Source organism: Anomalospiza imberbis, chromosome 1 (genome assembly GCF_031753505.1).
Source record: "Anomalospiza imberbis isolate Cuckoo-Finch-1a 21T00152 chromosome 1, ASM3175350v1, whole genome shotgun sequence".
NCBI lineage: Eukaryota > Metazoa > Chordata > Aves > Passeriformes > Viduidae > Anomalospiza > Anomalospiza imberbis.
The window spans coordinates 124776258-124792070 of NC_089681.1; the positions used below are offsets into that span (position 1 = coordinate 124776258).

The following is a 15813-nucleotide window of genomic DNA, read 5'->3' on the forward strand; positions in this document are numbered from 1 at the left end:
CTTTAACTTGAATAGACAGAATACTGTAATACTTGTAAAGTTTATAATTCAGGTAATTTTGTTTACCTGTTGCATTGTAAGTATTATATATATACAGTCACAAATTCATCATTTTTTGCTGTTATAGCCATTTTCTGTAATATTTTCTCAAGCGCGAATCCTGTGAACCAGAAGGAGCCTTACCTATGCAGACAACCATTTATTTCACATTGTCAAGCCTATCAAGATTTCCATTTGTCTATCAAACTGGGGAATGCAAAAACATTGTCTTGGCTGTGTAGATGAAGAGGTAGAGAGGAGGTTTTCTGCATGACCAAACCAAACCCGAGAAAAATGCGTAATTATTTTAATTTTTGAAAGCATGTGTAAATAAGTTAGTATCTATATTAACAGTAGTATGGAGAATGTGGCTTATTTAGAGGAGGAACTCACTAATGGTGTATTTTCTTTAAAACAGGTAAAGAGCAGTTAGGTCTAAACTTGGCTCTTTCTTCTTGTCATGTGGATCTTCTCCAGAAATCCTGCAATGATGGAATCTGTAGTCAAGCTGTAATTTACTTCAGTGCTGTGACAGACTTCATGCAGGATGGAGACAGGATCACCAGAATTGCAGTTGAACCTATATCCAGTGAGAATTTCCTGTGGAATGGCTATGTTCCAGAAAGCACACAGGTTGAAAATCTTTGTAAACTCTCCTGAAGGGTGGCTAGTGTTAGTGAAGCTTTTATTTCAGTTGTGACTTGCTGATTCACACCAAAATTTCTAAGTGGTTGATTTTAGTTGCTTTGTTTTTTCTTGAAATTACGTGTTCTCATTTGAATTTTTTGTCTTACATTTTAATATTGAAGTAACTGCTAAGATTGATTAAAAGTATAATATAATATACTTATTAGAATGTAAACTACTATCATAAATAATGTAGCTGAGTATTTTTTTTTCCTAACCTGACATATTTTACATTTTTTTCTTTGTTTTGAAGATTACAGTTAAGGATCTACCCACTGCCTACTGTTACTCATTTACTGACCCTCATATAATTACTTTTGATGGAAGGTAATTACTGGCTTGCTGCTCTTAATTTTAAGTGTGTTGGGGGTTTTTCTGGGTGGGTTTTGGGAATTGTGTTTTATTTCTTTAATTATTTCTATATTTATTCTAAATCTGTGGTGGTGATACAAGTAAGCAGTAGTTTCCTGCAAGTGCACTGACCGACATTTTTTTTTTACACGAAGGATTAATGTGCTTTAGTTGGTAAAAGCTTGCCAGTCATGATGAGGTTTGTAATATTTGCATTTCTAAAGGCAAGTTTTGGGGTTGTGGCAAGAGAATGAAGGAAATGGATAGGAGGAGTGGTAGCTGTGAAGTCTGTTGACTGCAGAAAATAGAAATGTTCATATATTAAATATGAACCATGATAAAATGATTGAGTAAACAAAACTTTTAATGCAAAGATGTTTCCAAATAAAGCATAGTTTCTGCTATTTCTGTGTGTCAGTATCTGAATCCTTGCAAGGATCAAATTACTAGAAGCTGTCTGCTGTCTGTGTAGAATTTTGCTGCATTTATTAGTGGCATTGAAAGCAACTTATTGACTGCTGTCACTTGCACATCACTGGCCAAAAAGCATTTTGAAGTGAAAACAGCTTTCATAGCCACAGCTGGTTTTGGTGTGCTTCTTTCTTACAAGGTATTTCTGATTCACAAAGGATGCCTGAACAAACACAGGCTCCACACCTGGGAGTTTTATATTCTTTGTTCAGCAGAAGCACATTTCAAGCAGCAGGGTGGGAAGACGAGGATATATTGCCTCCAAAAAGGATGTTCAACCCACACATGATAACAGAAGGGGAAATAAAAGTTGTGATTTGTTCTCTGATAGAACTTTGACTACTACTACTAATAAAGTCAATGGGCTTTTCCTAATCTTGCTGTTTCTCCTTCAGTGGAAGTTTTAGGGATGTCTTAACTGGGCATTGTAAACATGGATGCATTGTGATCAAGCTTTCTCATGAAGCAGTGTTTTTCTGTTTCTCTGCAGCATCTGTAAGCATGATGCTGCAGAGAAAGAACTTTCTTTTTTAAGGATAAATTATGTTGCTACTTGATTGCTACTCAGTACAAACTGAGGAAACAAATTACCTACTGAATTATGGACAATCCAATGCAGTCCCAGTAGTACAGCCATCTGCAGTTTGTCTGCTGCTCCATTATACACAAAGCAAATTGACAGTCTACAATCAATTGTCAAATGCCATTTATAGCCAAGAGGCTATTAAACTTACAGCAAAAGTTTGGGGGTTTTCTTTCTGGTTTTTTTTTCTTTTTTTTTTTTTTTTTTTTCTGCTGAATCATTAAATTGGCGATTTTAACCTTGCTTCAGGGGACAGATGGCTAACCCTAAGGAAAAAAAGCAAGTTGCTATTTTTGGTTTTCATCTTAAATGATCATTGGGAATAAGCACTCCCCATCTCCACCTTAATAAAGCAGACCTTTTTAAAAGGAATTTCACTAATAATTTTGTCAAATGTACCTGTGCAGTTTTCAGCAGCTACCCCCACATGCACACTGCTATGCATCTTACTGCTCTCACTGCATAGGTGTACCTTTGTAGAAACAGAAAGGCTGAGAAGTACACTCAATATGCACTGTTAGAATCAAAGAATGGCAGTAGCTTCATGCTTATGTTTCCATTTACAGCCATTGTCTTCATATATTCCACTCATGATCCTTCTTTTCTGCTGAAAAAATAAGATTTTGGTTTTTTAAATTTAGAGCTGCTCAGAGGAAGATATGATGGTGTTTGCTCAGGATAAAGCTGTGTTTTGCTCTGTGAGCTGTAATGTTTTTTCTGACTTGGGAAAATGAGTTTCAGTATCAATGTTCACCAAATAGTAGAAATCTGCTTGAAAATAAAGTTGCTGACATGTAGTGATACAGTTATTTCACAATCAAAGTGATATCACATGCTATACTTTTGATTCCAGAGTCTATGACAATTTTAAAACAGGAACATTTGTTCTCTATAAGAGTACATCTCGAGATTTTGAAGTTCATGTTCGCCAGTGGGACTGCGGAAGTCTTCACTACCCAGCATCCTGCAACTGTGGCTTTGTTGCTAAGGAAGGAAGTGATATAATTGCATTTGACATGTGCAGTGGTCAGCTCCATGAATCACAGCCACACTTATCTGTAATAAACAGAGACACAACAGGAAGCAATGTCAAAATCACTGAATCCTACCTTGGAAGAAAAGTAACAGTAAGTGGTAAATAATCGCTTACAGAATAGGTAAAATAAAAGCTCATGTTTTTTATGAGGCTGTCTTCAATCTCTTTTTAGGTTTTGTTTTCTTCTGGAGCTTTTGTTCGTGCTGATGTGAGTGAATGGGGAATGAGCCTAACACTTAGGGCACCCAGTTCAGATTACAGACATACAGTGGGACTCTGTGGCACCTTTGATGGAAATGCAGAGAATGACTATCACACTGCGAGTGGCATGGAAATCCCAAACCATGCCAATGGTCCTTTTTTTTTTATTAAGGAATGGAGGTAACAAAATGCTTCTGTTGATAAATCAAATGTCATCATTTTTGGTTCCACCTTTCCTTCACACTCTTAAAAACTTGTCAGAATAATAAAAAGAAAAATCTCTTCAAGTTTTTAAGTAGATATTAGAATGTCATAATTACATTACATAATTGATTTAAGAGAAAATTTAAACGGAATTGCCAAATAAGTATTTAAGCACTACGATGTAAGATTAGTTTGATTAGGTTTGGAACAAAGTACCAAAGTATACAGAAAATATCCACTCATCTCAATTCTTTTATAAGTTACTCTTGAGGTTTTGTGCTTTAACTGTTGTTCAAATATAGCTGTGTGCTGCAGACTTATGCTGTAGAAGTATGAAACAACAAAGAACAAAAAAAAGTTAATACTTCAGTAACACAAATAAAATAGTTCGGATGATACAGTTTCACCTTTTCCTTTCCTCACTAGAATTTTACCAGGAGAGAGCTTGTTTGACAAGACACCTGCTTCATTATCATCTTCTAGAAAAATGTTATTCTGTGACTGTACACTTGAAGATGCCAGATTTTATCAGCCAGCAAACAATCTGGAGACAGTTACTCAGTCAGAACCTCCTCTGTCTTGTAAAGAAAGTGAAAATGGTAGATTTCTTTCTTTGATACCAGGACTGGATGTCACTGCTGAGTATCTTGGTCCTGCTGATCTTGTCAGGGGCTTAAAGAAACGTTCATCTACACATGAAATGGATTCATCTACACTTCTGCAGAGGCAGAATAATCAAACCAAACTTCAAAAAACCTCACTAATAAACTCACATCTCTCTGCCACCTCAGAGGGAAATACTGGTACAGAAAGAGAGGGAAGTTCAAACCTAGACATTAGGAGAAATTCTCACCATTACAGCAGTCATTTTCACAAAAGTCAATCTGCTACAAGTAGAGGGAAGCGCCAAAATTATTTTGAATACCATCCAGTATTCATCTTCCAAAGTCTCAGCCAAACAGATTTAGAGGGATATAGTTACTTTTTCCCAGAGGACCATGCCACTGACACAGATGAGAAGCTCCTTCCTTCTTGGCCCACACCTTCAGGCCTTACTGAGTCTAGTGCTTTGTTCCTGTGCCAGCAGGCAATAGCTAATTCCAGCATAGGAAGGTCCTGTGGTGCCCTCCTTGGCCGGCGAACAGGGGATGCCATCGGTATGTGTGTTAAAGATCTGCTGCTGAAAGATGATCTTGGTTGGGCACAAGCTTCATTAGCTCTGCTGGAGAATGAATGTGAGAAAAGAATTTTAGAAGAAATAAATTACAGCCCACAGGAACTTGAAGAGTCAGTTGAGAGCCTACTTACTGCTTTGAAGTGTCCCAGTCTCTGCAGTGGTAATGGAGAATGTACAGAATGGGGCTGTGCATGTTTTCAAGGCTACAGCTCGTATGACTGCAGCATACTCTCTGGTAAGTGGGGGGAAATGAGATCTACTTCAGTAATGTTTTCCGTGTTTATGCAAAGTGTATTTGTTCTGCTGCCTTTCTCTCCTGCTTTTGTACATGGGCAAGGGTTCTCAGTTATTTAATTACAGTTTACTACAGCTGTAATTATTTTGCATTCAGCCTTCTTGTTTCCAAGGCGAAAATATGAGCTTAGTTTCTAATAGGTCAGATTAAAAAAGTCACTTTGCAATGCAGAGTGTAGCCCCAGGAGACTGTCAATATTTCCACATGCTGTCTCCTTCAGGGAAAATATGCCACATTCATCCCTCCCCTAGTTTTTTATAGTTTATGTGATCCTGTTTGTTAAATCTCAGTGGGATGTTTTTGTCTTCAGTGATGTTACATCTCTGTAAGCTAACTGTTAGATGGGATAGAAGCAGAATTGGTAGTGAAGAAAAAAGAGCTGTAACAAATAGTGCTGGGCAGGGTTTTTTCATTTTCAGTAGGTAAGATATTCACTAAAAATTCAGTTGAACAATTACACTGGAAAAATATGAACAGTACTATCAAAGTCAAAACTCTTTCAAAATAAAACCTGTTAATATTTTGGTTTGCAATCATGTTTTTGTTTTAATGACTTACTTAAGAGCAAATAGAGAAAGAGGGAATAGAATAAGAAATATTTGACTTCAAGAGGAATAAAATAAGCTGGTTTTGAGTGTTCTGATCTGTCAATTTATTTCCTGAAATAACTTCCATCTGAGATTTTTAAAAGTTTTTTTTAGTTTTTTTAGTTTTTATTAAAAATAATCCCTATATAAGTTATTGCACAACTGCTTCCTTTCCAGATCCTATTTCTAAGGCCTTAGTTTCATTTCAATTTTGTTCTGGAAGTCTGATGTAAAGAACCATAGTTGAGAAAGCAAAATATGTATTCACAAGTGTTTACTGTTACCAGTTGAAATTTCTCTGCTTCCTAATACTGAGGCTCCAAGAGAAGACAGAAGCCTAGCTTTCAATTTAAAGTTCTAGCGTAACAATGTAAAGTCTTTCTGTTTATGCTTCCCTTCAGCTGGTCCCAGATTTTCTTGTTTACATAGTTTTCATGGTTGGATAGAAAAATAAACATACTGCATAATGTAAATGCATATGAATGAGTTCTCATACTAGCATTTATTGTCTAATCTCTGCTTCCAAGACCAGGCTCCAGAAATTACAGAGCTGGAGAATGCTGGGCTGTGTGACATTCAACAGTATGACTGCACATCTGTGAGAGTGTTTGGACATGGCTTCAGGGACTCATTGAACCTGAAATGTGAAATCATCAAATTGCAAGTAGGTCTCCCTGAATAGTGACAATTACATTTTAAACTTCTTAGAGAACAAGGGACAAAATGTCAAACGTATTATTCATTGACGTGGGCACAGCCCAGTGGTTTTGTGGAAGCTAAAAGCAAAGGCACTCAGCACTTTGCAGCAAACACTCAAGACTTTGCAAGATTGCCATTTCCACCATGATAAGAGAAATACAAAGCATAATGGGAATGTTCAGCAGCTGGGAGGGAGATAACAGCACACAGCAGCTATCCATCAGAAGAGGGCAAGGGCATTCCTATTAGTAACAACCAGCACATCGCTGTATTTTTAAGTGCTTATGGAGAGGAATTGAAGTACCACTTCTTTGAAAAAGGACAGCAAGGTTAAAGCCATTACTAGATTTCTGTCTCAAATCTAATGCTTGAAATAGCCTTTTATAAACATAATAAATCTATTAGGAAAAGATAAAGGTGTTTTTGAAACGTTGACCATTTCCCAGAGGTATAATACCATGACTATTTAATGATATATGTCAGGTTTGAACAGGAGATTTAAAAATGTTTCACTGTAAACTTAAGGGGAATTTGTGTAGAGACTGTTGTTGCTCATTCTTAAAAAAAGTTTTCAAGGCAAATATATAAGCAATTTACAAGCTGTAGCCTGGAATAAATGATCAGCATACAAGTTTTTATGTCATGTTAGACATGAGAACAAAAAAAACTAGAATTCGAACTGTATTTTATTGGTGTGATGATGGAGGGGGTGAGAGCTGGCAAAAGGGGAAACATTCCATGGGAAATTTTGTTCCTGAGACAGTAGTTTTCCTTAGCTATTTCCAGCAGATGCTGAAATTATTTTGACAGATTAGGCAATTCTGGCTATAGATTTTTCTTAAACTCAACATGTATCCACTCAAATTGGCTTGAAATGATTGTTGAGAGTAAGTTTACACTCCCCTTATAATGAAAGACTTTTAGACCAAGCTCGCAGTAACGCAATTATTGGGAGTTCATTTATCACAGTTTGAAATAACTCATGGCAAGATATTCTGAAATCTCTCTTGGTGGTGCTGTATTTGGCTCCCAACACAAAAACTTCCTAATTAGTCACTTTTAATGATGATCTTCTCACTGACAAGAGCCATTTTACTGCTGTTAGCTGCAGTTGAGGAGAAAGCTGTGAATTTTTTCCTTGAGAATACAAAAGAAAGGAAGTTTGGGGTACTGGGCTTTTCAGGCTGGAGAAATAGTGAATTTAAGGAAATGTCAATGGACTTGCAACAATATAGAACTGCACATATTTTGAGATTGAATTTAAATGATCACAATTTTGTAGAAGAGGCATTTTGACAGAATTTAGAATTTTTTTTTTCTTTTCAATATTTTCACTTTTGAAATGTTAAATAAAACTTATTGTTCATGGGCTGTCTTACCCAGTTTAGGGTAGATACTTGATAAAAGTTTGGGTAGGAAATGCCCAGGAACCTATGATTACAGAGATAGAGAATTTAAATGTAAAGGATGAGAGTATGTTTAATCTCTGCAAAACAAAAATACAGTTTTATTTCCTTCTTTTTTACACTGAACTCAAATTTCCATGAACCTTATGAGCTGGAATGCTTACAGATCTGAAGGCTTTTTAATTGGTTTTTAAAAGGTTAAACTGTTTCTGAAAAAATTATCTGAACTTGCCTCCAGCTAGTAGCAAAAGGTTTCTGAAGAAGTAGACTGTATCATATTTAAAAGGTTACAGTACTAAATACACTCAAAATTGCATATTTAGAAATATTTAGCTTTTATGCTTACCTTTGCTGTGAATTTCTTGAATGAGTATAGGGTGAAAGAAAAAAAATGAGTGGTTGGAACAGAGGCAGCATATATGTCTTTTTAGCAAAAGTGTTTCTTTTTCTGTTTAAAAAAAAGGCAAGGCCTTTATTGCAGATGATTCTCCATGTGATGATTGGGATTGAATAAATGTTTTGATTGCCTCCAATAACAAAAAAAATGCAAGCTCAGTAAAAACTACTCAAGCTCAAAATCCTTTTTACTTGCTGTTCTCTTGATTCTTAGTCTGCCTGGATTCTCAGTTCCATCTCATTTTATTTATTTTCCATATGCTTAACCCTGCTTCCACGTCAATGCTTCAGTCAAATAATATTATCATCCTTATTCTGTTATCTTGAACTCTCAAGATGGATCTTTGGATGCCCTGTCCTCACAGCAGTTTAGAAGAAAGGTTTGCGGGTCAATGGTGTCTTGTTCCATCGAACAACCTATTGGCTTGTACAAGGGCTAAATGGCCAACTGCCAGTATTGCCCTGGCACCCAGAATGATTCCTGAGCGCTGCCAAAAACCTCATCTCTTCCTCTGACTGAAGCCTGTCCTGGCATGGGAGCAGAGATGGAGGGGAGCCGAGGCACTTGCACATCAGATCAGTGGTGTTTGGGGATCACCCACTGCTTCACCCTCCTGTTCCCTTCCAGCTGGAAGGACTGTTTGTCCTTGGCAATGCAGTGCCAGAGGGCCGTGCCTCAGGAAAGGCTTCTCTGCCTGCTCCTCCACAGTAGCAGGCTTAGGTAAAAATCTGTGTGTGCAGATACTGTCATCTAATAGTTGCCACTGTATTCTAATCCAGACACATTAGACTGTTCAAACACTGTGCAACGGGGAGTTTTTCTCTGGTAAAAATGTTTTTGTGATGTGTTTTGGTGAAAAACAAATTTTCTGTCATAACATTCAGTATAGTGATAGACAATGGATTCCTGGAGAACCTCTAACTATGCCAGCTGCCTTCCAAAATGCCAGGACTGTTGACTGCCAGTTACCAAGTGATGGCCAGCAGTCTGATGTCATGGATGTGGTTGATGACAAACCCATTGCCAGATGGCAAATAAAGGTACTCTCAGAAATTTCAAATATTCACTTAAAAATGTTCCTATTAAGATGAAAATGTGTCATGTAGATATTATCCTTTATTTAATGGTACTAAAGGGAGAAGTCAGCTTGCTTAACTTGGGGTCTCAGTCTTGTTGCCTAAGCTGAAGTGTCAAGTGTCGTTTGACAGTGTTCTCCTGCAAGGGGACTGGTACACAACCTAGGTCCTGCAGAGACACACATTCTTCAAGAGTAGAAGTTAAAGGCCAAGTAGTTACCCTAGAGTATTTCAAATGACCTTGGATCCATCTTTGGTAGAACTGAGTTGAGCTCAGCCACATGTACAAATCCCTGTGAGCAGATACCTGAGCTCTCATACAGATGGAATCAATAAGTTCATAGAGCCTACACAGAATTCAATTTACCTTACACACTGACATGTGGTTGGTCAAATCTGCCTAAACTCCTTGGAAGGTTTGATTAGACTTCTGTTGACTTTTGTGAGGGTTTAGACACCTGCACATGGGTGTCTATTAATTAGGGGAAGCTCATGCTAGCAGACCAACTGGGTCTATCAATACCTGTATCAGTTAATCCATTTTTACTGCTCACCTTTCAGATTTCTAATGATGGATTTGTTTATAGCAACTCTAAAACAATGATATTATATGATGGAGCCTGTCAGACATGTGAACCACAAGAATCTGGGTTATGTACATTAAAGGTATGTATTTCACTACTCTCTAATATAAAACTATGCTTTTTTTTTAGGCTGAAAAAGAATCCAGAAAAATTAGCAGAACATACCTGTTCTTGTTTCCTGAAGGGATTTTCAATCACAGAAAGAGAAGCTAGGATGAGGCAATTTTAAATGTAAAAAATCTACCCAAAAGTTCTTCATATAATTATCAAGTAAAACCAAACTTGTTATCAGTTGTTTAGATTTAAAAGCAAGCTTAGTTGTTTAATAGAAGTGCAGAATGATTAGATTTTATTTGATACTTAAAAATTCATAACCAGTTTGATAACCAAAACCATTAATGAATCACATTTTCATTTCTCTAAAAGGAGAAAACGTGCAACATAGATGGACTCTGTTACGGTGAAGGAGACACAAATCCTACCAGCCCTTGCTTACTGTGCAGACCTGACTTATCAAAGTTAACTTGGTCAGTTGTTGAAAGTAAGTTCTAAATAGTATTTTTAATGCTGAGTAGTTGAAAGTCTGCAAAGTTTTTAAATTTATGATAATAGTGATGTTTTAAGTTTAACTAGGTAAGTGTTTTGGCATTTGTATTAGTTTCTGAAAATTATATTGTTGTTTCCAGACTATATATGTAATGTTTTAATTTACTTTCCCTGACTCTCCTGCTGTAGCAATTACAAATAACTAATGAAGATTAACAACTTTCAATCTAATTAGTACTTTGGAGTCTTGATATTTAGCACAGCTACATCCACATATGTTTGTCCTCAACATATATGTTTAACAGGTGTTTTTCAACAAATTGTTCTGATTACAAACAAGTGGAGATCACAAATTAATTTAAATGATGTCATATTTATTAGACACTTAATATCTGGGCATCATTTATATTGAGGGCATAGATATATGGTAAATACTTGAAAGTACATCCAAGACTGCTGTACTCCAGTCCAGTTAGAAACCATGCTATGAAGGGAAAACAAGTCTAAATTTTTCATTTTCCTTCTCTGTAGTACAAAGTTCCAACATAGAAGTTGTAGCTCTTTTGGTGCAGATTTTAGTCTTTGGATATACACATCACCTTGGTCCCTTCACCAAACAGAATGTTTCTTGGAGCTTTCATATTAGCCATCCAGCCCGTCCTGCCAACCCCAGTCTATAACATCACAAATACAAGCATCATATCAGTGTCTTCATGAGTGAAAGACTCATGAAATCAAGACTCTGCCTTGATTAGGAAAGGTCCTGTCTGAATGAGACTTTTGGTGCCTGTCTTGGTGAATCCTGTCCCACTTCAAACTTGTATTGAAAGCCAAGGTAGGTATAACTATTCTACAAGGATGAGATGTGAATGGAAGGAATGAAATGAAACTCATACAGCAGACAGAGAGTCAAGGGATTTCCATGTTATAGCCGTGTTATGAACTGGAATTTAATACAGCCAAAGTCAGAAGTGAGAGAAGAACAAAAATCGGAGGCAACACTCCAAACCTAAGGAGCACAACCTCTTCCGCAAGGAGGATGACGTTAGAAATGAGAGAGTTTAGCAGCTGAGACACTGATGACACCTTCTTCTTCCTTCATGGTTTTTGCCACAGTGGGTGGATTCCTGCTTGCAGTAGTCACTAGCTAGCATTGAAAATATCAAGTATTTTTCCTGTGCCATTCAAATGACATTTGTATTTAAGAGAAATAAATATATGGGATTTCTTTAGTAGACAGATACATTCCATTTAATTTTTATATGTTGTAACTTTTCCTTAGAGAAGGAAAATATCTCCTTTTTTACAGGTAACCAGCCTCCAGTGCTTGAAACTTTTCAGGGTATGCTACAGACATTTTATGGAGAAGATTTTTTATATCAGTTTTTGGCTTCAGATCCAGAGGGCTCTGCTATTCATTTCACGCTGGATTCTGGTCCAGAAGGTGCCAGTCTTTCCCCATCAGGTCTCCTTTTGTGGAAAGCTGCGTCAATGAATGTCCATAAATTAACATTTTCTTTGACAGATGACTGCAATGCAACAACCAAGGTAGAAATAGAGGTAATGAATATTACAGTAAAATGACACTTACTAATAAGATACCTAAATTACCTATTTACAGAACTCATTGCTAGTTCGTTAAAAAAAAGAAAACTGTCTTATTGGGCATGTCTTGTAGGTCAGTGTAAAATCATGTGATTGCCTAAATAATGGCTCATGTGTGACAAACATTAATTTCCCACCTGGAAGTGGAAGATATCTTTGTGTGTGTGTGGCTGGATTTGAAGGTGATCTCTGTCAAGTGAATACTGATGACTGTAAACTTAACCAGTGTGGTATTGGCAGATGTGTGGATGGAATAAACAGCTATTACTGTGAATGTCCACATGAACTTCAAGGTAAATTGCTGCTTTATTTCTATGCATTTATCATGTTTAGTGAAAAATAGGAGATTTTAATTTTATGTCTACAATTTTCTTTTTAAATTTTTCACTGTAAATAACCTACTGTTGTATTATGAAGAAACTTTATGGTCTTATGGTACAAATATATACTTCAAGATTTTTCTTGCATGACTATAATAGTTGTTTATTTTAGTTCATTATGAAAGCTAATTTGCATTGTTTCCTTCTGCAAAGGTAAATTCATCAACACAGGGAAACACAGGAGATTCCTCCTCCAGATAAGCATGTAGTCCCCACAGCCCATCTTCTCCATATTCTACAATAAGCAAAATACTTGATATGAGATGAAAAAATGTGAATAGCAAACCTTATCAGCTGTTCTTATTAGATGTACTGAAATGAATGGTTGCACTTTTTTTTTTTCTCAGCACTTGCATACATTGTACTTTTATAAATACACCATCAAACTCTAGTGACACAATATTATAAAAAAAAAAATCTGTATTTCAATACAGGTAAAAATTGTCAAGAGGATGTAGATGAATGTGCATCCAGTCCTTGCTTCCCTGGAGTATTTTGCTTCAATACTTTCGGTTCTTACTATTGTGGTCCATGCCCAAATAATCTGCAAGGAGATGGGAAGTCATGTCATGGTAAAATAATTTGATTTTCAGAAGAATGGTATTGTCTTATTGTCATTCAGATAAAATATCCTTTATTGTGCTTCATGTTTCTAACAATAGCTTAGAACTCTTTTCAGTAGTCACCAAAGCAGGGCTGTGTCTCTGCTGGTGGCAATATTAGACTGTACTGAGTCAACACAGCTGTAAAACAGCTTTTCTAGAGTAGAAAAAAACAGGTACAAAACACATCCCTATTGTTTTACATCAAAGTAGAGTAATACAGTGGAATATTTTTGGCATTTTTTCTTCATTATTTTCATAATATGACAAATTATTAATAAATTATTGAAAAAATATGTTTCTATTAGATTGATTAACATAGAACTGTTTACCCAAGCCAAGGCAGCTGCCAAACATTTATTTACATGCAATTTCTGAATAACTTGTATTTTTAAAATACTCTGTTAAAAAACTTTTAAGAAATGTTTTTTAACTTTTATCTACTTTCTGAATTTTGAGGATTTTTTATGTAATACAATTTTAACTCTGTTTGTAATTTATTTAAATTTTTTAAAATGTAGCTACTTCTGTGCACTGCTAATGTGCCTTTACATCTTTTCAGAAAGCTTTGATGACACTGATGTTGAAAGGAAGGATTCCACAGGAGAAGTTGGAGGGCATAAAGGTGATTTTTTCCTAAAGAAAATGGAATTTCTGATTCACATACTGATAAGAATATAGCTGGCAGACAAAGGTTCTAGTCAGTTTTATGCTATTCACTTTATTTTTCAGTATGACACAATTTATTAATTATTGGGATTGTATTCTGATCTGAAAAATGAGCCTGAAATGTCAATATCAAAAATCCCTTGAGTCAGCCAAGCAATTTTATTAACAGTGTGATGTATGACATTCTTACAGTTGCCTTTTGTTTTAGTGACCAGCCACTGACACAAAATAGGTAACATGGGGACAGGGACATCTGTTATATGAGACAAACAAAAGTTTATGGCATTATGTTGAATGCCATTTTCCTACTTCAACTCAAGGAAGAGGTGAAGGATATGGCAAGTGAATGTCTTTATTCTGAAACTCTGTAAATGCTGCTGCTGGCATTTCCAGGTCTGTGCCTGCAGGGGGTTTCTTTGTAGGAAAGTCTCCTGTGTCTTTTCCCTTTAGCTCTGAATTGTTGGTGGGGAGGAGGAAGACTCTCACTGCACTGCTAGTGCTGGATAATTCTTCATCAGCTGCAAAATGGTTTGCTTTTCAGCAGTGGGACACCACACTTTATTACAATTCAGTAAAGTTCAACCTTTTGTAAACCATTTTCTAGTTATAAATAGGTTAGGGTTTCATTTCTCCACTGCCCTATAATGCTAAAACCCCATATACAGTATTCTACTAGTCTGGGATTACAGTGCTCTGCTACTTGCCACAAACCACACACTTTCCCTGGGCAGAATATGAAGAAGTTATCGTTCATTTTGCGCTTTCTTGAATGAGGAGACTGAGTCAGTCTCTGGTGATTATTAAACAGTTGAAACATCCCACTACTGAAACCCATGCAGAAAGTTTAATAAAGTTGATTAAAAAATTTGAAGAATAAAACATGGTAATACTTGTGCTGCAAGTTGGTGGCTTGTTTCCCTAGAATACAATTCATGGTGCATCAGTATGTATAAGCTTCTACATACATGTGATTTTATCTGCTTCTAGTGCTTAGACACACTGATGAACCATATGTAATGTCTTTTTTTGAATTCTTTCAGTTATCCAGTTGAAAGCAATCTATGGAGCTGATAATCTGCTGACAGTAAATCTGTTTATTGACCTAGTATGGGAAAATCTCTGCTCCTATAAATCGTGCCTCCTATAAATCATGTTTTATCCTTATCTTCCAGCTAAGAAAAGGCTGGAAGGGCAGGAGAGGTTGTAATCAGAATACCTTGATCTTCTCTAATTCTCCCAGTTAGGTTCTACTGCATACTTATATTCTAACATAGCACAAGGAGAGATTTCCTGAAGCACAGAATGAATGGGTTGTATGTTTATCTGTTCAGAAAACATTCCCCACCCTCAAAGGGAAATAAAGTCTGATGGTATTCACATATTTCTCCCTCCTTTCTTTCTAACATACTGTAGGTTTTCAACCATCATCCTTTGAGAAGGCTCTAAGTGTGTCAGGATATATTCCCAGTTCTACACATGTCCCAAAGAGATTTATTTCTACAGAAATGGTTGGTAGCAGCACACAACCAGCCTCCACAGTAAAAACAATCACTGCCTGGAAGACACCTGACTCTCAGAGAAGTGCTTCTGTACAACCTGTGGTTACTGGAAGCATTGCTCATGCTCTAGGCACCATCAGTGGTCACCTTGCTGATGTGGAAAAGAGTTCTTTGGTACATGCTGTAAAGGCTGCATCTTCAAGGAGCCATGCTGTATCACCTGAGAAGAAAACAAGGGCACAAGTTGAGGTCTTCAGCTATTTAGAGAGCAGCAGGAAGACTTCCCCTAGCAGCAGAGCAAGTATAAACAAAGGACATTCTTTGCCAAACAAAACATTCAAAGGTGGAAATGCTCAAAGAGTTCTGCACCTATTAGCTAAGAATCAAGGGAGTCATTTACCTTTTACCCTTGTGGAAGCTACTGTCCCACCAAAAATGCTTCCTGAAGAATTGAGTGAAACAGTGATTCCTAAAGCAGTGACCTGTTCTGATTTACCCTGTTTTCCTGGCGTACCCTGTGAGCCAAGGCAGGATGGAAGTGTCAAGTGCGGTCGTTGTCCTTATGGTTATTATGGAGATGGCTTCACTTGCAGAGGTATTGCAAATTATTGCACTTAAATGCTTTGAAGGAAAAGAATCTTGAGATGTCTTTATAACTTGCAAGTATATTGTTACTGTATTATCAGTGGAAAGTGTGGTGTATTGAATTTTCTCATTTT

At 36.6% G+C, this 15813-nt stretch overlaps 1 protein-coding gene across 5 annotated transcripts in view; it reads left to right on the forward strand.

Annotated features, from left to right (window-relative positions):
- VWDE (von Willebrand factor D and EGF domains) overlaps positions 1-15813 on the forward strand; it is a 36687-nt gene that overhangs the window by 13001 nt on the left and 7873 nt on the right. For 3 of the 5 annotated variants that reach the window (XM_068210107.1, XM_068210131.1, XM_068210128.1), the window contains 14 exons: positions 458-672; positions 980-1053; positions 2985-3258; positions 3340-3548; positions 3999-4984; positions 6159-6295; positions 9018-9173; positions 9771-9875; positions 10220-10334; positions 11649-11899; positions 12018-12237; positions 12759-12896; positions 13489-13551; positions 15009-15689. In XM_068210107.1, coding sequence (XP_068066208.1) covers positions 458-672; positions 980-1053; positions 2985-3258; positions 3340-3548; positions 3999-4984; positions 6159-6295; positions 9018-9173; positions 9771-9875; positions 10220-10334; positions 11649-11899; positions 12018-12237; positions 12759-12896; positions 13489-13551; positions 15009-15689 — 3624 coding nt within the window. The remainder of the gene's footprint in view (positions 1-457; positions 673-979; positions 1054-2984; positions 3259-3339; positions 3549-3998; positions 4985-6158; positions 6296-9017; positions 9174-9770; positions 9876-10219; positions 10335-11648; positions 11900-12017; positions 12238-12758; positions 12897-13488; positions 13552-15008; positions 15690-15813) is intronic. The other 2 variants (XM_068210115.1, XM_068210123.1) reach the window with 2 other exon arrangements.